The 24,595-nt window shown below is 49.6% G+C and overlaps 1 protein-coding gene across 1 annotated transcript in view; it reads right to left on the reverse strand.

Moving 5' to 3' along the window:
- The window catches only part of XYLT1 (xylosyltransferase 1), a 294,365-nt gene that overhangs the window by 72,869 nt on the left and 196,901 nt on the right, over positions 1–24,595 (reverse strand). Inside the window, 2 exon segments of the mRNA XM_045776046.2 lie at positions 98–300; positions 1,267–1,439. Coding sequence (XP_045632002.1) covers positions 98–300; positions 1,267–1,439 — 376 coding nt within the window.

Consider the following 24,595-nt stretch of genomic DNA (forward strand, 5'->3'; position numbering starts at 1 on the left):
TCACTGAGGCACAGTGCCTCTCCAGACGGGCGGCAAAGCGCCTGCGCCCCTGGCTTCACGGCGAGCACTAAGGAAAGCGGGAAGAAGGCTGCCTTACCTGATGGGGTAGTCGGCGGCGCTGAGGTTGATGAAGAAGTCCCAGGGCCAGTCGGTCATCTCCAGGAGGTCCCGCATGCTCTGCAGGTATGTGGACAGGAGGCTGGCTCCCCCCCAGATGGTGGCCATCCTCCAGGGGGTGACGCGAACGTTGCCGTACTGTCTGGCGAACTGGAGCACTTGCCGATGCAGGTAATTGGAGCGCTTTTCCCGGGAGAGAAGAAGTGACATTCAGCAGCTCAGAACATGGGCAGACGTGCCCCTTGCCCCCTCTCTATCCCTTCCCGTCTAGGTGCATGGCTTCTGAACAGAGAGGACTTCGCCAAGGGACTGGCTCAGGCCTGGGGCGTCTTTCTACAGCGCCATTTGAAACCTTATGATTTTTAAAAATTTACTTTAGTTATTTGAAATGCAGACTCCCAGGCCTTGTCTCTGAGCTAATGTCTCACTAGGCGTGGGCTGGTGCTCCGGACTCTGCGTTTTTAAAGATTGATGCATGTGGTCTGAGGATGACAAGCTAAGAAGTATGACTGTGTCTAAACCCGGTGAGTATTTTGAGGGGTGGGATTCTCCACTGCCCTCTCTCTCACAGGCCTGCTGCGATCAAGGATCCCCTTTTGCCTTCTCGATGAATGACCTCATTGCGTCAGGTCAGCAGACCAGGACACCTCAGGGCTCAGGAAGCCTGCTGCAGGGTTTTGTAAATAAAGTTTTATTGGAACATAGCCACACCTACGCACTTCCGTATTTCTCAGGGCTGCCCTCACACTACAAAGGCAGAGCTGAGTCACTGTGGCAGAAGCATATACCTGCAGAGCCTAAAATATTTGTCGTCTGGCCCTTATGGGAAACGTGTGCCCACCCCTGGGAGAGCCGTCCTCACAAAGGGGCTGGAAGTGCACAGGCCAGCAGGTCAGTGAAGAAAAGACATAAGAAAAACATTTATAGAGAAAGTCTAAAGTCACAGCTGGGAACTCTGAAACTAACACACAAATACACACACACTCGCTCTCTCAATCTCTCTCTCTCTCTCTCCCTCTCCTAGACAGAATGCTCTGAGGAGAGGCCGCTGATCAGCCTATAAGCCTTGCCTGAAAGGGAGGCCAGGCTGGAGAGGAGCAGACAGACTGGCGGAGAAGGCCAGCAAGGGGCGACCAGAGGGGGCCTCACCTTGTCCACGTGGATATAGTAGAAGTGGTCCTTGTGGTAGATGGCCTTGAACATGCGCTGTAGCTGCCGGGAGGCACGGCCGTGGACCACCAGGACGAAGGCGATCCTGACGGGGTTGGCTAGCATATATTCCACGGAGTCCTCATCCCACTGAACGTTCTTGTTGGCTTTGCCTGGGGGAAAACCCGAGAGACCACAGAGGTGGGGTGAGGATCCCAGGTTCTTTGGGGGGAGGACAAGGAGTTTCTCTGATGCTTCATCTTGGGGACTATTTGAAGGGCATGGTCGTCATCCTGGGCTCTGGCACCGAATCCAGCTTAAGCAAGCTTGTCCTGGACTCTTACGCTGTCCCGATACACGTGTTGGGGGGGGGGGGCTCTGAGGTGCTTAAAGTCATGGTTCCCACCCCGAAGGAGCTTTAAAAAGCTGACAGAGACATAAGTACACATATTAAACCATCCAACAAGACAGGAGGAGATTCGAGGTATCTGTAACCGTAGGGGCAGGACCAGTTCTGAGCTGGGTAACAGAAGATATACAGAAAGGACAGATAAGATGACATCTACCCTCTTAAATTTTTAAGTTTGCAGTAAGTACTGTTGCTTAGAAGCACCATGTTGTACAGATGTCTACAGCTTGCTCATGTGGCATAAGGAAAGCGTTACCATCCAGTATTTTGGGGGGCATCACCCCCTTCCTCCATTCTTGGTCTCTATGGATAGGGAGGGTCTCCCTCCATTATCAGTGACAGGGAAGGTCACAGAGCTTAAGGCCTGGCCAATCAGAGCACTGTATCTCCCTGGCAACAGTCTGTATGGTTCAGAGGCAGATGTGTGACCCAACCAAGCTAATTAGCCCAGAAGACAGAATTCTAGATGTTTGTTGGAACAACTAGATTAGAGAGGTTCCCTTTCTGGTATACATGAAACTGGAAGATTCGAAGAGCCCTTTTATCCCCACATGGAGAAAGATCGCCTGAGAGGAAACCCAACACAGAGGACGCAACGCCGAACAATGGGATCCTAAGGGCGCCGTGTTGAGTTACTGCATCAGTCCAGCTGGAGATCAGTCACCATCATCTCACAGTTTTCTCCGAAAGCCCAGATCCTGTATCAGACCCACTTGCATCCTCCTGGTTCCAGATGTCTTTTACCCTGGAAGTAGCCTTAAAAACTCCTTTTCTCCTCCTCCCCCTTGCAAACCCTCCCAGGGCAGGGTTTCAAGGGGACACACAGCTTATTGGTTTAGTTCACTACAGTTTTGACTAGAGATCTCCTGCCTCTCCAGCCTGATTTCTTTTGGGTCAAACCTGATTCCTTCTGGATTCTCGGTTTATGAGACCCAGAATATTGTTAGGGTTATAGCTGCAGGTGTCCCAGGATGTCAACTTGGAAAACAGAAAACTGGGAGTGCTTTGTCTGGAGGTCAGGAGATCAGGAGCCTGTCACTGTCACTGGAAAGCTGAATGTCTGCCAAATGAACAAGGCTCCTTCTAGGCTGTTCCAGAGGACAGGATGAAACTAACATGGCTAATGTCCAAATCACATGGCACAGCCTCCGTGGCCTGCGTGGTCTGCCTCCTGAAGACCTCTGCACCTGACTGCCCTACTATCTAACCTGCCACCTGGGCTTCTTTCTTTTCCTGGAGCAAGTTCGTTTCTGCCTCAGGACCTTCCCACTGGCTATTCCTACTACCTGGAACACCCTCTTCCCTAGATCTTTGCATGGCTCTATCTCCCTGTCATCAGTTTGTAGCTCAACAAAAGGCCACCTGCCTCCACCAGCCACATCACTCTCTTCTACCTCACCTTAGCTTGATTTTCTGCACAGCATTTAACACCATCTGAAATTGTGTATCTGTTTACTTGTTAATTGTTTGAACACCCCATTAGAACATTAACTCCAAGAGATGAGGGGCTATTTCGGTCTTGTTTGTCATTGAACATACAAGGCTGTAACAGTATCTGGCACATGTCTGGTTCTTGGTTAAAGAAAAAAAGTTAAAGGAGGGGTATACTTTGGTTTGGTACCATAACAACCACAATACATTTTATTGAGCACTGACCAGCCCTCGCCATCCATCATTTCACGCAATCCTCTCAACAGCCCTGAAGGATAATGCTATTACCCCCATTTTGCTAATGAGGAAAACATAGCTGAGAGAGACCGAAGGATGTGTTTGTTTCATGTCACAGTGCTTTAATTGCTTCAGCTCCGATTCAAACCCAGGTCTGCTTCCAGAGCCAATGACCTTAAAAACTAATATATACTACATTACTGTACCTAGGCTTCGGAAAAGTTGATAATAATTCTGCTTGTTAATGAAATACCCTGTAAATGAGCCACTGCGGGTGGGTAGGCATGCATTCAAGGGCTATCATAGGCACTGCAGGGAGGATTCCTGTATCATGTGGGAGGCTGACTCTAGGTGGCTGGTAAGATCACACCTTTTCATTCATCCGTCCATCCAAATCCAACCACCCATCCAGCAAACCATTCACCTAGCCATCCAGCCAGCATTCAACAGCTTTTCATCCAGAAAACCAACCATCCATTCACCCATCCACTCACCACCTTTAAAACCATCCATCCACCCACTTACCCATCCTCCTCAAAGCAAATCATCCGTGCCCCCACTCTTCCAACCATCTGTCAACTCATCAATCCATGCAATATTAGCTTAGGCTATACTACATGCCAAGTACTGTGTTAGGTACTAGAAAAATAAAATTTGGGGGAAAAAATCCTTGCCTTTGAGGCGCTCTCAGCCAACTGGGGAAAACAGAAGACAATGGTCAACTGTTTTAGGACAGAAGCGTGTTCAGGTTGTCCTTGGAGGGTGGGGAGGGAGTGAGCAATCTGCCTGTGGGGACAGAGGAGATCTCAGAAAGCTTAGCCTAAAGCTCCTGAGCCCATCTCTTCAAGTGCTCGCCACGGATCCCAGTATCTTATTAGGCTCCTTGGCTGTTCTATCAGTAGCTGCAATCCTGGGGATACTTATCATCTTGGCTCTGGCTGAAGACAGACTGGGCAGCAACCAGAGAGGGTTATCCTAACCACCCTCTCATCTTCTCTCCAAACCAATCACAAATATGCTGGGCTTTCTTGGTGATTCTATGAGAGGGGCACACCTGGGGGAGTCATGTCCCTTTAAACACTCATGCGGCTGTCTATTCATCCTTCCATCCATCCATCCATCCATCCATCCATCCGTCCATCCGCCCACCCACTCACCCCATCTAGCATCCTTCAAACCTCCCACATGCCAACCCTGGACAAAGCCCGGAGCACAAAGACATGTAGGATGTGAGCCTGCTTTCACAAGTGCATTATGAATGGACTACGGAATGCAAATATCTGAAGTAAAAAGATAATAAGGCATAAGAAAAGCTTATATTCTCCTTCCCATATCTGCAGCCCAAAGGCAGCGTACCGATCTCCCCATGCTGGCTGCGGCCTCTCTTTGCCTCCCTTGGAGACTCTCCATCAAAGGGAGGAACGTTTAAAAACAACGGGTACTTAGGGCCACTTTTCTGCACCTAGACTTCACTGGGTGATTTTTCAAAGGCTTAAATGTGGCCCACAACACTGTATCTTATAGGAAGCTCACTCTGTAGGGGCTCCTGCTGGCCCTCAGATAATACTGCTCATCACTGCCCAAGGTCTCTGGGTAACAATGATCTGGAGTTCTTAGTGACTGAGGCTTATGGGGCCTTTGGGATCAGCCAGTCTCTTGCTAGGTTGTTGAATGAATGAACGTATGAAGAAAGGAAGGAATGCATTCTGGAGAAGAGCGGCTGCTCTGGTCCAGAGGAGCTGACGTCACTTGAGGGCCTGCTGCGCACCAGCACGGTGCTGGATGGTGGGTGAGGACGTGTTATTTGGCTTTGGGAGGAATGCACTGTCAGGCTCTGAGGCTCAGAGAGGTCTGCATGTTTCCCCAGGGTCACACAGTAAGTGAGGACAGAAGCAAGGAGTAGAAGGCCCAATCCAGTCCAGCTACTTCCACCTGCCTTCCCGGAAATCAGAGAGCAGGGAGATGGGAAGGTTGGCGTGAAGACTTTAGGCTGGTCTTCTGAGGGACTTGTGCACTGAGGTGGAAGAAAGCCTTTTGTAACTTTCCTTCTTTCTTTTTTTTTTTTTTTAAACATCTTTTTTATTTATTTGCAGGAGAGAGCATGAGCAGCGGGGTGAGGAAGGGCAAAGGGAGAGGGAGAAGTAGGCTCCCTGCTGAGCAGGAATCCGATGCAGGACTCGATCTCAGGATCCTGAGATCGTGATCTGAGCCAAAGGCAGATGCTTAACCAACTGAGCCACCCAGGAGCCCCCTTTTGTAACTTTCTTTAGGGTTTAAGGAAGAAAAGCAGATTCATAGACAGACACAGACGTGGATGCTTCCCTTCTGAAGAAAAGGAGCCAAGCCCTGGGAAATCAGGCACTATCATTCCAGCAACTAAGCCTCCAGACTGAAGGCTGTCCCTGGGTCAGACAGCTGGTCTAGGGAGTACCAAAGAGAAGAGAGAACAAAAACCCAGAGTTCTTCTGGAGTATAGCTATTTTGGGGATAGGGGTGGGTGGGAAAGAACCAAAATATCTGAAGAAAGGAGACTCACAGAGGGGGAGATGAGGGTGAGGGTGAGAGAGACAGATAGAAATAGAGACAGACACAGACACAGAGAGGGAACGGGGATGCAGACAGGCCACACTCACATTGAGAGAAAAACAGAGGGAGATCCGCAGGCAGCAGGACCTCCCCCCTTACTCCCACCTACGGAGAGAGAACCATGTAGAGAAACCTACACAGAAACACCAAGAAAGACAAAGACATACACAGGTATAAATAGAGCCAAATGCATGTGATCAGATATATATACAGAGGCAGGAAGAGACAAAGGAAAGAGGGGAGCCACCATGGAAAAGCTGGATCCACTCAACCTCAAACCATGGCCGCCATCCTTAAAAACAAAGGCAAACAAAACACATGGAAGCTCAGAAGGCATAAATGCCTCCAGGTCTTTCCTGTTGCCCTCGGTCTTTCACACACCTGCTGCCCCGTCACTTAGCAACTCTGCCTTATCAAGAGCCCAGTGATGGAGGTGGCCCAGAGCCCCCACCCCCAAAGTGGCAGAACGCCCTCAGGCTGGCTCCAGAAACACAAGAGTAACCACTACCCATTCTGGCATACAGTTGGACCTCGATGCATTTCACTGAACAAGAGAGGGAATGAGCAAGTTTTGTCCCCACATGGCAGCAGGGTAGGGGTGCCATTCAAAAGGGCTGAGGTTCACAAGATGCCCTTTGCCTGCTGCCAATAACCACCTTCCTATTTTAGTTGCACACCCCTGGCTCCTGTAACGACCTTTCCGGCAAGCTGCTCTGACACGGGGGTGGGGAGTTGGAGATGACAAGAAGCCACACCACAGACAGGGCGGAGACACCGCTTGTGGGGGTAGGGGACCCTCCACACCCTGGCCACCATTGCTAAGGCTGTGGTCTGGAAAAGTTTCCTCTACCAGGCGTGGGTCTTCAGTGGACTGCGGCAAGATTGCCAGCACGAGCAGGAACTGGGCAAACATTCTCTCCTACGCTGCTGGCAGGGGTGGAAATGGCCACCACATTGCCAGCAGTGATGTGGTGGCAAGAATGATAATTTTAAATATGCATGGCCCTTGACATAATAACTCCACCCCCACGAATCTATCCTAGGGGAAGGGGAAGGAAGTGGGTCAGTCTCTACGTACAGAATGCTTTTCTGTTCATTTATTCATTCATTGGTGTCTTGAATGTGCCAGGCACAGTTCTTGTCATATTAGTGGATGCAACGGAGTCCTTCCCTGAATGCTGCTTAGTCTAGTGGGTAGAGAGCCAATAAAATAAGTAAGCAAATAGAAAATACAGTTGCAGATAGTGATAAAGGCTATTTGAAAAAGGTAACAAAGGCATATTAAGGAAAGGGGTTTAAATAACCTTGGTGGCCAGGGAATGCTGATGTGGGGATATGTGAACAAGCTCTGAATACAATGAGGGACTGAGCCATGTCATCAGGGATGAGGAGGATTCTGGGCAGCTGGCATAGCAAGTGCAAAGGTCCTGAGGCCTCAACCTCAATAGTGTCTATAATGGTCCAAAATAGGAATCGCCCTAAAAGGTCTTATTAATATGACAGAACACTGCCTATAATATATTAAGCAAAAAGGAAGTCCTAATATGTAATCCCTAACAATTTATAAGACTTGCTTCTAAATACTAACAGGTTCATATTGCGACAAGACGGTTTTCCCATTTTATTTATACTTTTGTGCATGATGTGCATTTGGTAAAATGAATTACTTTTATAATGAAACAGAACAAAGGTGATACTTATGGATAATTCTAATATCAACTGTTTATCGAGTGCTGCTACGCGTTAAGCAATTTCTGTATATGTTTTTTTTTATTTTTATTTTTATTTTTTTTTTTACTTCTATCCAAACCTCTAAGAGGAGAGTTACTGTCCTCTTGTTATAGGACTACCTACAAGGAGGCTGTGCGGGGAACGAGGCACGTCTGTGATGCCAGAGCCCCATCATTGCCGCGACGCTCGATAAGTCATCACCATGACAAAAAGAGAAAAATCCGCTCCTGGAAGCAGCGTGTCAGTTGACTTTCAGCTGTGGCTCGGCTAACAATGACATGTGGTCAGAGCTATGTGTGCCTTCACAGACGGAAACCCAAATACTGCCCAGCTCCTAAAAAAAAAACTATGAATTTCACAATGTAATCAGATTCCAGTGGCACAAAACAGAAAATAAGTGGCAGAATCAGAGTGATTAGGGACAGCAGGAGCAGCTGACTTCAGACCAATGTTAAAAAGCCAGGTTTGTGCGGGAGAATATCAAGTATATTTTTGCGATGCTGGTGCGAAGGCCAAGCAGAGTGAATCACGGAGAGCTCCACCAGTTACTACCTGTGCCATGCTCGGCCCACTGCCCAAACTCTGTGTTTCTCATTATGGTCTTGTGGTCTGGGGTCAGGGAAGGACTATGTAACTCTCGGGCTCCAAAGAGAGGGTGAAGATGACGCTACCTTGCAAGGGTCACTGTGTTGTACAGATGTCGTGATATTGGTAGTGACCTCGCAGGAAGACCATCTGGGAGGAGAAAACAAGGTGGAGGGCCTTAAGAGCATTGCCTCTGGTCAGGCAGACCTCAGACAAGTTACGCAAGCACTCCAAGCCTCAGTTTTCCTGTCTGTAAAATGGGTATGTTATAATCACAGCCTCTGTGTCACACGGACTTTTGTGTCCAGTACCGAGCACAGAGCCTGGCATGCAGTGAACGCTCCATGAACAACAGTGTGCTCGTCATCGCTGTTCGTGTCATCATTTCGACGGGGCTGTTCCTCCACAATGATCAGCATCGAGCTTGGTTTAGCTAATGGGTGAGCTCCAGGTTCAACCCCCACACCGCTCAGGCTCCCAAGGCTGGGCACACGCTGCTTGCAAGTGAACATCCACAAATGGAGGACCCCTCCAGAGCGTGCACCTCCGACCATGATTAGTAACAAACGTGGTGGGCGGTAACTACTTACGGCAATGAGCCTTTCGCAGTGTATACAACTGTCAAATTACATCGTACACCTGAAATTAATGTTACACGTCAATTACATCTTGATTAAAAAATAGTAAAAATAAACACAAAAAATCTATGACACTGCTCAAAAAATAGCCCAAAACCTAAACCAACTAACCAACAAAAACCAAATTCGAAGAAGTCACTTGGCTGGAATACTCCACTAACAAAACCCTCATTTCTATTTATACTGGGAGAGGGCCTCTTCTGCCTGCGGCAAGGGGAGCAGCTTTCTGACTTGCTTCCAAATAAGAGGGTTGGTTGAGTTGGGAAGGGACAGAAGTGGAGACAGGGTTGTGTGCACACAGGGCTTAGGTCGGGAGGCTCCGAGCTGGAGTGTGACCAGCTTCCTGCTGCCCAGGAAGCCGCGGGCTACGGTCAGCACCGGCGTCCAGCTCTGGCTCTTCCCGGCGGGGACTTTGGGAGGACACGGTTCCTCTCTGACCGTTGGTGGTTCTTCTATCAAGTGGGGCTGATCATACCGTTGTTCTGTTTTTAGCATTTTGAGGAGCCTCCATTCTGTTTTCCAGAAGACCACACAGTCCTGCATTCCCATCAGAATGGATGCTGACGACACGATGCTAGGTGAAATAAGTCCCTCATGGAAAGAGAAAGACGACACGATTCCCCTCATATCTAAAGTAGTCACCTGCGTGCATCAAAGACTGGGATGGGGGCCGCCAGAGGCTGTGGCCAGGGAGCGGAGGGGGGATTACTAACAACGGGTATGAAGTTTCAGGCAAGCAAGACGAGTAAGCTCTAGAGACCCGTCGTACAACACTGCACCCTCAGTCAACGGTACCGCGCGCTTGAAGATGTGTTGAGAGGGTAGATCTCGTGTCAAGTGTTCTTACCAAAATAGGATAAAAAATGTACAAAAAAACCATAAAGGGGGATGAGCAATCCATCCCTGACCCCGCCGGGCTGCGCGGTGATTCACGACTGTGGATTGTGGATGGGATGGGCTTCACGCTAGACAGCAGGCACGTTGCATGGACGCAGACTCAGGTCACTGGGAGGAGAAACCTTGACACATTCCAGGTTCCTTGTCAGATCTGGGTGGAGGTGCCTTTTTCCCACTGGGAAATTTCAATGCAGAAGTTTGGTGATGAGAACTTGGGAGGGGGGCACCTGGGTGGCTCGGTTGGTTAGCGTCCGCCTGGTGGCTCAGGTCATGATCTCAGGGTCCTGGGATCAAGCCCCGTGTTGGGCTCCCAGTTGATGAGGAGCCTGCTTCTCCCTTTCCCTCTACTGCTCCTCCTGCTCATTCTCTCTCTCAAATAAATAAATAAAATCTTAAAAAAAAAAAAAGAAAAAAAAAAAAGAACTTGGGAGGTACCCATTGCCCAGAAAGAAGTCCTGCTCTCAATGGGCTTAGAAAGGTGGCACAGTGCGGTGGCGAGTGCCCAAAAGGAGACAAGTCTGGGTTCTTCTCCTGTGATCCAGCCACGGGACCCCAGGCGAGTCATTTCCCTTCCTTGATCCCTCTGACCCATCTAGAATGATAATGACGTCCAGGTAAACTGAACACTTACTATGTCCTAAGCACTATCCATTCATGGTTTCATTATTTAATTTTCCCAAGGTCTAAGGAAGCAGGACCAACACCGTAATCCCCATCTGAGGCCAAGGGGACACTGAGTGAGTGATGAGGAGTCACCTTCTCCGTAGAGGACCACAACAAAGACAAACACTCAGGTTGCCGGGCTCCAAAACCGGTGTATTATTCTATCAGATGAGGGAACAAAATTTCCATAGTCTGGGATTCTAATCTTCCAGAGTTAGCACCGCTGCATGGAAACCTGTCCTCTGAGAGTCAGGTTGGCTTCCCCAACTTCCCACCTCCCTCTCTCCCATCTCCCTCCCTTTTTCTTTTTTCCTTTCTCTCCCCTCCCTCCCTCCCGTTTCTCCTCAGCTTAAGGTACAACTGACATACAGACTCTCGAGATACATTAAGTGCACATTGTAGATTTGATATACACTGTGGAAGGAGCCCCCATCCATCTAGTTAATTAACACATCCATCACCACACATATTTATCTTCTGTGTGTGTGTGTGAACATTTAAGGTCTACTCTCGCAAATTTCAATGACACGAGATGGTGTTACCAACTACAGCCGCCACGTTGTACATCAGCCCCTCAGAACTTACTCATCTCATAACTGGTAGTCTGCATCCTTCTACCCACTGCTCCCTATTTCTCCCGTCCGCCAGACCCCGGCAGCCACTTTTCCTTCTTCCCTCCCGCCCTGTCTTTCGATTCCACATACAAGTGAGACCACGCAGTATTTGTCTTTCCCTGTCTGGCTTATCCCACTTTACATTACGCCCTCGAGGTCCACCCACGCAGTCACGTGCGGCAGGATTCCCTCCTCTCTCGCGGCTGCATATAGACGCCAGGGCAGTTGGGTGTTTGATAGCTGTCCGTTCCCCACGGGCCAAGGGCAGGTTTCATGTTTTCTGGGCCTTCATCACCACCCCTCCACCCTGGCCTGGCCCAGAGCAGAACTCAGTGGGGAGGCCTCGGTGAACGAATGATTCCTGACTGACGGATTAAGCCTGACAGCCCCAGGTTTGGGGCCCGGGAGGCCCACGTGGAAGGCGCACGCCTGAGCGGCTGTGCCTGACTGTCTCTACTCATCCAGGGAACCAGCGGAGGGCTGGGTCCCCACCTTGCCTCGAGGCTTTAGGGCAGCGTGGGGACCCCTGCCGAGGAGCCAGGAAAATGCCCAGCTGCCCTCCAGCGTGGGAGCTGCTGATTCAATGCTGTCAAATTCCCAGCAGCCTGATTGAAGGAGAAGTGAGGGGAGAGGGCACGCAGCGGGGACCATGAGTTGGGAGAGAACACAGCTGCAAGGAGAAAGCCGGCCAGACCAGCAGCCTTTGGGGCTCAGGACCCTTTCTCGGCAAAGCCATCTTTGACCCTCCCCTCTCCCTTCTTCAAGTCTCCCGCAGGCCCTCCAAGCATCCTGCACTGCTTTTTTTGTAAAATTGTGCCAAAACGCACATTACAGTTACCATCTTAACCATCCTTAAGTGCACAGTTCAGTAGCGGTAAGCACATCTGCACTGCTGTGCATCACCATGATCATTGCCAGAACTTTCCATCTTGCACAACTGGGATCCTTCTCATTAAACCACAGCTCCCCGTCCTTCTTCCCCCCAACCCCCGGGCAACCACCACTCCTTCTGCCTCTGTGAACATGACCGCTCTAGAGATTTCACATACGTGGAATCAGGGGATGGTTGTTCTTTCGTGACGGGTTTCTTCCACTTAGCATCGTGTTTTTAGGGTTCATGTGTGTCGGAGCGAGTGGCAGGATTTCGTTTCATTCTGAAGTTGAGTGAGATTCCACTGTGAGGACAGACCACGTTCTCCTTTATCCACTCGTCCGCTGGGGGATAGCTGGGTTGCTCCCACCATTCGGCTCCTGCGAATAACACCGCTATGGACACTTTGAGACCTGCCTGCCATTCTCTTGGGTATATCCGCAGAGGCGGAATTGCCGGATCAAATGGTAACCCTCTCTCCTTCCCTCTCCCTCCCTCTGTCTCTTTCTTTATTTTTGAGTAACCCATACCACACTTCTTCACTCAGCCATCCCAAGGAGGGACTCAGCCTGGGGCTGTATCCTGAATCCACCGTTTCCTCACAGGGTCAATTGGCCACTCTGTGCCTCAGTTTCCCCATCTGCCAAAGAGAGATCTCCTCTGAGGGACGCTGTAAGGACTAAAAGCTATAACCCAGGCAAAGTAAGGTCATGGAGTCTGACAGAGCAAGGACCAGCTGTCGAGCCCATGGTGGGGGGGGTGATTCTGGAGCCCTCCCCCACTGCAGTGAAACTTGGTAATAATTTACAGGTCTGAGGAGTGGTGTTCGGGACTGAACCCAGAAGTCTTTAGAGTTGGGGGTCCCTCAACATGACCTCAGAGTTCCCCAAGGGACAGGATGTTGAATGGCCTTGAGTGTCAGGGTGGGCCAATTATTCTCTTTCCCTAGCCCTCTGATGAGCCCACCAAGGAAGTGTCAGGTCAGGGCAGCATCTACTTCCTCAACTTCCTTCTCCAACAAGGGGGAAAGGCCCACAGGCCTGGCATCTTTGGCACGCAAAGGGAGGAACCAGCTAGCGTTGAATACCGCTGGACTCATTTACGTGGCTGCTGCCTCTTTCTGGCAAATGATAGCGAGATTTCCACGGACGGCAGTGATGCAAAATGGCTCTGAAAATACAATTGACTTAAGTTAAAATGAAAGTGAGTCTCTTGCAATGAAAACATTATGGGAATAATAGGGCAGGTGGAATGTGGATATGGCAAAATCGTGGAGACAGAAGAGGTGTGAAGGAAGCTTGAGGAATATTAATTAGACTGCACAAGCCTGCGTCCCGCCTGGGACGTGCCGAGTTTGTTAAACAAATGAGGGAAAGTGAAGGCCAGGTACAGACTGATGCCCAAGCAGCCCCATACATCACGGAAGGACTCACAGGTCCTTCCTACAAGGCTGGCTTTCCCGGCTTGAGGGAACCAGGAGGTTTTGTGAGGAGGTTTCTAGCGTAGGCTCTCTGAGGGACCATCTTCCCACAGGGGAGAAGGAGCCACGGGTCTGCTGAGAAACACTATCCTTCTGATTTTCACTCCAATTTGTTCAGCACTTAACATTCATGAGGTTCTTCCATAGGCTCTTACTTCTCACAGAAATGCTGCACATGGAAATTATCCCCATTCACGGACAACTGTCCTGGGATCAGAGAGGATAAGGAAGTTGCCCAAGGTCACAGAGCCAGGAGGTGGAGAGGAGATTAGGGTTCATGTGGATCTGATTTCAAATACCGTGCTCCGTGTCCAGACATTGCCTGTCAAGAACCCCGGCTTCCAAACTCCGATGGGGCTCCCACTGGACCCAAAGGGGTTTCTCAACTTTGGCGTAATTGATATTTGGAGCCAGATCATTTGTTGTGGGAGGTGGGGGCCATCCCGTGCACTGTACAATGCTTGGTCACATCCCTGGTGTCTACTCACTAGATGCCAGCAGCATCCTCCCCAAATATCTCTGTTCACTGACAAATGTCCCCTGAGAGAAGGGGACAGAATCACTCTCCACTGAGCAGCACTGCTCTAGAACAGAGGTTCTCAAAATCTGGTCTTTGATCAGCAGCATGAGCAATACCTAAAGAGCTTGTTAGCAATGACAGTGTCGGTCCCCTCACCCCTTCTGACTCTGCCACTCTGGGGGAGGGGACCAGCAACCTGTGTATCATTTAACAAGCCCTCCGGATGATTCTGATGCAAGCTAATGTTTGAAGATCACTAGCCCAGGCTAGTGATTCTTAACCCTGGCCGCACATTAAAATCACCCGAGCATCTTAAACCAAACCAAACCAAACCAAACCAAACCCAACCCAACCCATGCCTTGGCTCCACCCCAAGAAATTCTAATTTAGTGACTTTGGTGGGTGCACAGTATTGGCAATTTTTTTTAAAGCTCCCCAGGGGATCCAATATGCCGTCAGGGTTGAGAACCACATTTTGGATACTCTCTTTCCTTTTCAACCACCTTTACGAAACCACGCCTCTGCAGGTGTAGTCCTACCCAGCCCCATCTCCGGATGCCACCTGAAATCCCCACGGCCTCCTGCTCTGCTAGAGACAGAAGGCAAGCTCACTGTTATTTTTTTCCCACTCTGAGAAAATGGCTCCCTCCACCCCCGACCAAGCGCTCAGGAAATATTCCTGCTCACTGATCTTTTTCCCCTCCATTCAAGTCTGGAGTTATTAAACCACAGCCCATGGCTGAACCGTCTTATTGATTTTATTGTCGAGAGCCCTGGGATATTCTAATGATGTACTGCTCAATAAATGGAAACTGGTGGGATAGATATTGATGGCGTATGGTACATTTCGCCGCAATTCACTGGGTCCCAGTCACTTTGCCTGTTACACATTGTCTGTGAAAATGCGACGCTTTGTCCCACAACCTCTTGTCCACCCCACTGATGTTACTTTTCCCATGTGTCAGGATGAGAAAGCCATGATAACAGCTACTACTGTGCACCAGGCGGAGTATTTCTGAACAGACAGTATTCCATCTACTCACAGCAGACCTTCGGGAGAGATGCCCCGATGATGTCTATTTTACAGATAAGGAAGTGAAGGCTCCGAGTGCTTTCTTGACTTGGTTAGCCAATACACTGCGAAACCGAGATTCAAATCCCCCTTCGTTGGCCACTAAAATGAGGGCTTTTAACCTCTACTATGGTAGGACTGTTTATGTTCCCCGCCCCCAAATTTGTATGTTGAAACATTAATGCCCAAGGCGATTAAGTATTGGGGGGGGGCCTTTGGGAGACGATGAAGTCATTAGGGCAGAGTCCTCACGAATGGGATTAGTGCCCGAAAAACTAGAGCCCTCAGGGAGCTCCACTGCCCTTCTGCCAAGAAGGGGAGACAGCTGTGTATGAACTGGGAAGTGGGTCCTCACCAGACACCGAGTCTGCGGGCACCTCGATCTTAGACTTCTCAACCTCCAGGAGTATAAAAAATAAATTTCTGTTCTTTATAAGCCACCTCGTCTGTGGGCCTTTGTTATGGCACAAAGGACGAGGGCAGCCCCTAAGCTACACTGTGCTAAGAAACGACAGCCTATCGTACTTGAGCAATCTTTCAGATGGCTTCAGCACGGATGAATGTTTCACATATTGTCCCCCTTCTTAAGCAGTGTTTCTCAACAAGGACTACTGGTATCTGAGGAGAGACCATTCCCTGTTGCGTAGGGTTGTCCCGTGGATTACAGGACATTTAACACAGTCCCACCAACTGCCCCTTACCCTCGGCATTTCTCCGCGCCTCCTAAGGAATCAGTATGGTTGTGGCTTGAGAAGCGCTTGTCCCATTGGGAGGCAGGAGATTCTCAGCCAGGATGGCCTCCTTCCTTCTTGGCGACAAGGGCAGTCACTCTGGAAAGGCAGCACGGCAACTGGAATGAAGTTTGGCTCTGAAATCCGAGATCTGGGTTCAAATCGTAGCTCTTCACTCACTGCGACTCTGTGAGTTCGGGCAAGTTTTATCACCTTTCAAACAGGCTAGCAGCTCATCAGTAAGAGGAGGGCAAATACTGACTCCTACCTTGAAGGGAAGAATCTACGGAATCACTCAGAAAAGTGCCCACCGCAGCGCAGGGATTCTGAACCCGGGGCAATTTCGTCCCTCCTGACACCTGTCGTCTTTTTTTTTTTTTTTTTTAAGATTTTGTTTATTTATTTTAGAGTGGGGGAGGGAGAGAGCAAGCGAGCAAGTGTGCATGGAGGTAGGAAGGGCAGACGGAGAGGGAGAGAATCCCAAGCAGACTCTGTATCCATTGTGGAGACTGACATGGGGCTCGATCCTACAACCCTGAGATCATGACCTGAGCCGAAACCAAGAGTTGGACACTTAGCCGACTGTGCCCCCCGGGGCCCTTGCCCCCTATCTTCTGTGTGCTCTTCTCAAATTCCCGATCCACAGACTCCACTAGCATAAAAAAATGCAGCGTTCTCCATGGGGTGGTTTGATACTCAGCACCTGTGACACGCCAGGCAGGCATCGTCCTGGAGTAACAGAGGAACATGTGTGCCACGCAGAGCCTTGGCTTATGAGGGGCAGACTCCCCTGAAGACAAGACAGACAGCTAACACATAAATATTCCCCAGACCACTTATAGGATAGGAAGAAAACTGAATGGTGGCCATAGTCATATCACTTTAAATAATGACATGTGAGTGACCAAATTCTAGTTCTCCTCTCCTTTTCTCCCACCACCCTCGCCTGGCTACTTCCATGAAGCTGCGGCCTAGTTTAATGCCATCAACCCCCTGCTTCTGTTCCTAACTCTGCTGGGGTGCTCTTCCCTTTTCCTGAGACACCAGCTTGCTATGAACTGAATTGTGTCCCCCAGCTGAAATCACATACTGAAGCCTCAACCCTCATGTGATCATCTTGGAGAGGGGCCTTTAAGGGGGTGAGGCAGGTTACATGGGGTCATGGGGCAGAGGCCCAGTCAGATAGGATAGGTGCCCTTTAAAGAAGAGACAGCAGAGAGCCTGGTTTCCCTCTGCCATGCAAGCGCGCAGCAAGAAATGGCTGTCTCCAAGTCAGAAAGAGGGCTCTCACCAGCACCCGGCCAGCCGGGACCCTCATCTTGGACTTCCAGCCTCCAGAACTATGAGGAAACAAATTTCTGGTGTTGAAGGTCTCTAGAGCTGACTAATACACTACTCAAGGAGGTCAAGGGATGCATTTCTTGGGCTAAGATCAAAGATTTCTGGGTTGAATAAGGAGTTGACGAGGCAGGAGGGGAGGGGTGGGTGTCCCTGCATAGAGGGAACAACATATGCAAAGGCCCGTAAGGAAAGACAGCGCAGTCAATGACAGGAGAGGGAGGGAGGGCCAGGGTGGCTGCTCCAGAGAGGCCAAGCTGAAGCACACGGTGAGGTCGGGATGGAGAGACAGCAGGGTCATCACACAGGGTCCTAGGCACCATCTGAAGGACTGTAATGGGAAAGGGACGAGTCATCACAGCAGGCTTGTTAGGGATGATTAGGGAGTGGAAGTTGTAGGCGGGATGGCGTGAGGGGCTGGGCTGCATGGTGCAGAGCGGAGGGCAGGTGGGGGCAAGGAGCACCCCACTCTGCTACGGTCTCCAGTTCGAGGTGTCGAGAACACTGCTTCATCCACACTCCCTGCCTTTTGGACCCCGGGGTTGCCGTTCGCAAGTTCTCCTAAGAGCCTGCCTGTCGCTTGACATTTTCATCTCTGTCCTTCCTTCTCCTCTCCTGAAGGTACTCGCAGGCTCAATAAATACTGCTGTGGAAAAACGCAGCGACTCATCTATTTTTATTACAAATGGAGCCACTGGAAGAGAGAATAACTCTTATTTACTTCTCAGGGTAAGGGTTTTGACAACAGGTTTATTTTCTCCAACTCACCAAGGACTAGAAGAGTAACACGCTGAAGTTAACAGTACATTAATTAATGCCGAATTGGTTGGAATTTTCCTAATAAAAATCCTCACAGTAATCACATTATGGGCCATTAATGCTGCCTCCTGATCATAAACCATAAATATGTTCTGCAGGTGTCTTCTCTTTAAAAAGGGACATTTCCCCCAAATTGTTGCCCATTTGTCACGTTAATGCTGTCACGTCATAGGGCACAGACAGGAGTAATTACACAGGCTCGCGTTCGTGCAGGGTTCCCTCCGCACTGGCCACACGGTCAAGCTCGTCCATGCACCGCTTTGTTCAGTCCTCGCAGCGAACTTACTCGGTAAGTGCCTCTCCCACCCCCATTTTACAGATGGGGAAACTGAGGCACAGAGGGAGTGGGTAAACTGCCTGTGGGCCAAAAGCTAGGAAGTAATGGACTGGGATTTGAATCCAGGCAACCTGACTGCAGAATACTCTGCCACCTGCCTGAGAAACAGGACAGATCTAGGAGCACAAAAGTCCTCTTGACCAACCAACCCCACCGCTACTGGGCTCTCCAGTTCATTTCAACAGTTAACAGCAGCAACGGTCAATCTAACACAACCCTTAGGCTTTGCTCCTAGAGGGCAGGAACTGTGATTGCTTTACTTCTGCCTCTCTAGGGCCAGAAGAATGCCTGGTGACAGTGCCAGGAGCATCCGAGACACACTGAATACATTCCTGCAGAAGGAAGACCTGGCTACCGAAACACACATACCAGAAGGCTCACAGCAACAGGGGGAGAGGGAGCCTCTCAAGTGCACTTGGGATCTCGACAGACCTATTTCCCTGCAAGGGGGAGTGAGACCTGGGTGTGGGGCTGCCACATCCACACTGGGGATCAGGCGCTCGGGAGCTGCGTCTCCTAGGGTTCAAGGAAGGAGCTCATTTTTAACCCTGTCTGGCTTCACTCCTTTGCCTGCTCTGGGTGTTTCCTGGATTTCTCTATGTAGATAATACCTACTCATTGTAGAAAATTCCAGCATGCAGAACAATATGAAGAAGGCGGGGGGGGAGGGGAACCCTCATACATTAAAGCATCCAGATATCACCACTGTTAACATTTTGGTAAAGATTTTCCAAATATTTTTATCTGCACACACACTATATAAAATCATATACATTCTGCTTTATCATATGCATTCTATTTTTATTTATTTTTTACTTTTTAAAAAGATTTTATTTATTTATTTGAGAGAGAGAGAGTGCACACAAGCAGGGGGAGGGGCAGGCAGAGGGAGAAGCAGACCTCCCGCTGAGCAAGGAGCCCGATGTGGGACTCGATCCCAGGACCCTGGGATCATGACCTGAGCCAAAGGTGGACACTTAACCGACTGAGCCACCCAGACGTCCCTGCATTCTATTTTTAATAATACACCCCTGACATCTGTTCTGTGTCAATGAACACAGATATCCCTTCTTTCCTTCACAAATATTCTCTGAGCATCTACTATGATCAGTTGCCCTGCTGGGCACTAGGGATGTGCAGAAGAACCAAACAGATACTGAATCTGCCTTCAAGGAGCTTACCATCTAGTGGGGGCAGGGGTGGAAAGGACAGACAAACCTCTTTCACAAAAGGTGTTTAATGTAATGAAGGATAGGTTTAATGCTTAGGAGGAGGAAGATGGGGCCAGGGGAGCTAATGCAGACTAGGTCTTTACGCTTTTTGGAAGAGGCAACAGTGAAGCCAAGAGCTGAAACATGAGGAAGAGGGAGCCAGGCAAAGAGGGTGTCATTCCAGGCCGTGGGTCATGGTCTCCAGAGGTAAAAACCTGACTCTAAAGAATGAAAAAGAGGGAGAAGAAGCTCTGCGTTTTTAACGTTCCTTTTCTGTGTTTTTGAAATGGAATACATAATGAAGGGCCATTAAGTTCTTTCGTGAATACCTCCAGAGATGGGAACCTCAGTGCTTTATAAAGCAGCCAGCCGCACTTGTGGACTGCGCTGATCACGAGCTGGTTTTTTCCAAAATATGCCCACCAGGAGGTTTGATCTACAGCTCCTCAAGCTGCCTTTGAAGGCAGCACCCCTGCTTTTGCTGTGGACCAACCTCTCCAACATATGAAAATGGTTATTATACAATTACTCCGCCCCACACCACCCTCCAAATCCAGGCCAAGTGCGCGCGCCCAGCTCATTTCAGTTTGCTCCTACTCCACTGAGGAAGGCCGCTCTGCTTGTCATGGTCCTCCCTGAGAGTGACTGGGAGCCGTCAGTCTACAGCAAACTCTTGATTAGGGCTCTAATACACTCTACAATCACCCTATTAAAAAAACTAAGCCTCTTGGGCATGTGACAGCAGGAATTCATTCATTCATTCAATAAATAATCGTGAATGTCTCTGATAGCACTACACCCTGGGGCCAACAGCACTTAACCGGAAAGATGCGCCACTTATCTGAGAAATAATTATCGAGTATCTGCTGCGGGGGACTTGCTGGGGTGTCCGGGGCTGGACCAGATGGACACAGTACCTCTCCCACGGAGTCTGTAAATTCTGAACATGGAATGAATGAATGCTATGTCTTGCCTCTCACCATCCAGCTTCGTGGTGGGGATAAACACCACCTGTCATGGAATCTGTACGAATCAAGTCCCCCAACCTGCTGGTTTAGAGCTTCCGTCCCTGTGAACCTTCCACTGCTCCTTGATTAGCCTGGAAGACCAAGAGGACCCCGATTTCTCGACCATGGCTTGGAAGCTTCATCAAAGTTATGGGGCTTCTGAGAATACCGTTTCCTCAATAAAAACCCTTACAGATGAACTGGCAGACAAAGCTCATCTTAAACATGAAGCAGACATTGGACCAGAGAGCTCCAGGGGAAAAGGCAGTCGCCACTTCTGTGACAGGATGGGGTTCAGATAAGCCTTGGAGGAGACAGGACCGGCACTCCCTCAGCTTCGGAAGGCCACTAACAGTGACAATAATTTAAATTAAATTAAGTTCAGTCAGCTCCAAAAGGAAACACGTGTAATGTTAATTTAATGGGTGTACCAATGTGTAAACCTAACAGATGATACTTAAATGAGAAAGGCAGAGAAATGACATTTGGTTAAATAATGCATCAGTGGGTAGAATTTGTTGAAACTGCCATTTAAAAAAAAAACAAACAAACAAACAACAAGCACAACTCAATGTTGAGCAAGCTGTCACCTGGGCTAGGTCACCAAAGACTTCTGAATGCACCGTGCTTGGGAGGGGCAGGGGCTGCAGGGGATGGAGGCAGCATGGATGAATTTAGGGGACTTGGGCCAGTGACCCTGCTGATTTTTGATGCCCTCCTGTTTGCCTGGGCAGACAAGATCATCTGCTTGTCTTGCCAACCAGGACTGAAATCTCCCCCTGGGCGGGAAATGTACCTGTGCCTGTTTATTTCCTTTTATTTTATTTTTTTTAAAGATTTTATTTATTTATTTGACAGAGACAGCCAGTGAGAGAGGGAACACAAGCAGGGGGAGTGGAAGAGGAAGAAGCAGGCTCCCAGCAGAAGAGCCTGATGTGGGGCTCGATCCCAGAACACTGGGATCACGCCCTGAGCCGAAGGCAGACGCTTAACGACTGCGCCACCCAGGCGCCCCTATTTCATTTCTTAAAAGCAAAGTTTGCCTCAAAAGTTAAGACATGTGAAAATGGGCAAAGACGGCTTTCCCTTTTCTCCCTGTGTCCTGGCACATACATAGTAGACCGTCTGAAGTATGTGAATAATACGGACATTCCTCTGCCCTGTCTTCCAACACAGCCTCACGTGAGACTCAATCATGAGTCTGTGATGGTGTCAGCAACAGTCACCTCCAATCCACACAATGCCTCTGACATATTGGTTTGGAGGTCCCTGTCCTTGTCCGCTTGCCGTCATTCCTTTTCAATATTAACAGAAACTCATCCCTTGGTCAATGAAGCTACAGAAGATTGATCGACTGGAAAGAAAAAGGACTCTGCTCAAGATGCTGACCCGAGAAACAATGTGTCCATTGAGCCTGCCAGAAATATAACATTGATAAAGGCTAACGTTTTGTTGAGCACTTACAGCACGCCAGGCGCTGTGTCAAGTGGGTCTCCGTTTTTGTTTGTTCTGTTGTATTGTTTTCATTCCACCCTCACACCCTCCATAGTACATCGCTACCCTCATCTCACAGAGGAGGAAGAGACTGAGACAGACAGAGGTCAAGTGATACCATCAAGATCACATGGCTGATGGCAGAGCTGGGATTTGAACCCAGGCTAATCTGACCTCAGAGCTACTACCCCATTGTGCCTTAAATGTATTATGAACGCATATCAGATGGCAGACAAGGAAGGGAAGGCGAGGTGACTGCATCTCATGGGGGAGCCTCAGAGCACCAGAACCTCTGTGAGTCAGGGCTAGGCAAGGCTCTGTGGCGGTAACACGTACTCCTCAGCCTGCCGGCTGGCTGGACCCAACAAAGGCTCACTTCTCGCCCCCATGCTGCTCTGGCGGCTCTCCTGAATGGCCGTCCTCCAAGGGGTGACTTGAGGACCCAAGCCGTTTCCACTTCAATGTCACCATCTCACTCAGAGTCCTCTTAGGGCACACAGAAGAAAAAGGGGTCGTGTGAAGAATTCATACCCACTCTTCACTGTCTCAGCCGGGAAGCGAACCATCACTTCCACTAACAGGGAGACCCAGACACAGGACCTCACCCCGAAGCGTAGGAGTGGGTAACAGAGAGGGGAACATGGGTCCCTGGGGAGCATTCAGTTTATGACACAGAAACATAGTAACACTCTAAACCACTGTTCCCCACCCAGGGGCAATTACGGTCCCCTGCAAGGAACATTTAGCAATGTCTAAAGACGTTTTGGTTACCAGCACTGGGGGAGAGGGTGCTACTCCTCTAGGGGGTCGAGGGTCCTGGGGAGCATCCTAGTGAAAGCCCCCGCACAACAGGGGACTTCTCAGACTCAAGATGTCAAGCGCCAAGGTTGAGGAACCACTTGAAACTGGCGATTCTCAAAAAAGTCCAATTAAAAATGCAGATTCCTGGGCTCCTCTGGTGATTGTGATGGCCGCTACTTGTGGCCACACCCAGGGAAACCTCGCCAGGATGGAGCGGCAAGAACGCCAGGGGTGAGTGGGAAACGCGCTGATGGAATCGTGCCGAGACCCTCCCCAAGTGTGTCAGGGTCAGCGTGAGGCAGCTGTGCCAGGAAAAAAAAAAAAAAAAGCTGACATTTGTTAAGTGCCTCTCTCTGACTCTCTTGCAAGCCTTGAATTGCAGGGAACATATTCTAAGACTAACCTGTCAGCCAATGACAACTAAATTACTAACCTTGCCTTCCCCGGTGCCCCACATCCCTGTCAGACACGCAGCCACATTAACAGAGGAATGCTTCTTGGAGATGTATTCCCAGCATCAGGGAAGGTGACCCTTCCATCGGAAAAGAGCCATGTGGTCACGTGCACTTCAGAGGGGCCAAGGGACTCGGGCTTGCCTAGAAATAACTGGAAGGTGAGGGAATCAAGACCAGGGCAGCACAGCGAGCTCTGGGTGCAGGGGTGGAGGGGTGGAGGTTCTTCGTCACACCCACTCCCGGTTTTTCCCTGGCACCTGCTTCCCAGCATCCCCTGCAGTGGCATCTTGCCAAATGGCTGGGCTTTGGCCACGAAAACAGAAGTGTACGTCATGAGCACAAGCTCTAGGGTGGACCCATGGATATTTCCTGCTCTCACTCCTCCATGCTTTTTCTTCTTCCACTGTCTGGGTGCAGAAGAGCATGGCCACCTTGACTGCCATGTGCTGGAGAGGGTGGAGTCACAAGAAGGAAGGGGCCTGGGTCCCCGATTCACTCCTTGGAGGGGGAGCCAATGAGGATCATCCATTTGGCGTAGGGCAGAGAAATAATAAGCCTCCTTCCTGTGTGGGGCATTCTACATGACCCTGTCTGTTTGGTAAAGTAGCTAATGTTGCCCTAATACACTGATTGTACGTTTGGACTGTGAAGGTAGAAAGGTCTGGGGCCAGGACCTGTTGTGTGATCTGAAGCTCTCTGAGCCTAGTTTCCTCAGTGGACCAATGGGAATAAAATACTTGGGATGATGAGCCTGGATGTTCTAATTAGAGGGTGTGGCTTACACTAACCAACTAGTAATTACCAGCTCTTACATAGGAGCTTAGCATCGATGACGTCCTGGTAGCAGCCGGGCGGTGTGAGCGGAGGCAAGGCATGGGCGTAGCAAAAGTGCAGTGGCAGAGTTACTGGCCTCAACTCTGCATACACTTCTTGAACGAGCAAATGCAGGACCTAACAAGCTCTTTTCCCAGCACTGTCTTCTCTGTGGCTCATGCACGGACAAGCCTCATCTGCCCTCCAGGGCGAGACCCACTTGTGACTCAGCTGTGCTCTTCCTCAGTCTCTGCAGGGTGCCCTGTGCACAGGATTACTCTGTAAACGATTGCTTGGTACCTGATGCAGGTAAGCTGCTACCATTTAGAAAAGAGGTACTTGATCTTACTAGTGACCTACTTTATTTATTTATCATACCTGGACAATTATTCAGGATCACATCCAAGTACCTAGCCCAGAGCATGGCACATACTGGACACTGACTCGGGATTTGGAGAATAAATTGATAGTATATATATATATTTTTTGACACGAGCTGACTTCATTTAAAATTCTACTTCACTCAAAAAACCACGGTGTCAGTTCCTGGAATAAGACTGACAAAAGGGAGCATGTACATATTTATTTT

This window comes from Ursus americanus, chromosome 2 (assembly GCF_024610735.1).
Source record: "Ursus americanus isolate L20-20 chromosome 2, mUrsAme1.1.p, whole genome shotgun sequence".
Classification (NCBI taxonomy): domain Eukaryota; kingdom Metazoa; phylum Chordata; class Mammalia; order Carnivora; family Ursidae; genus Ursus; species Ursus americanus.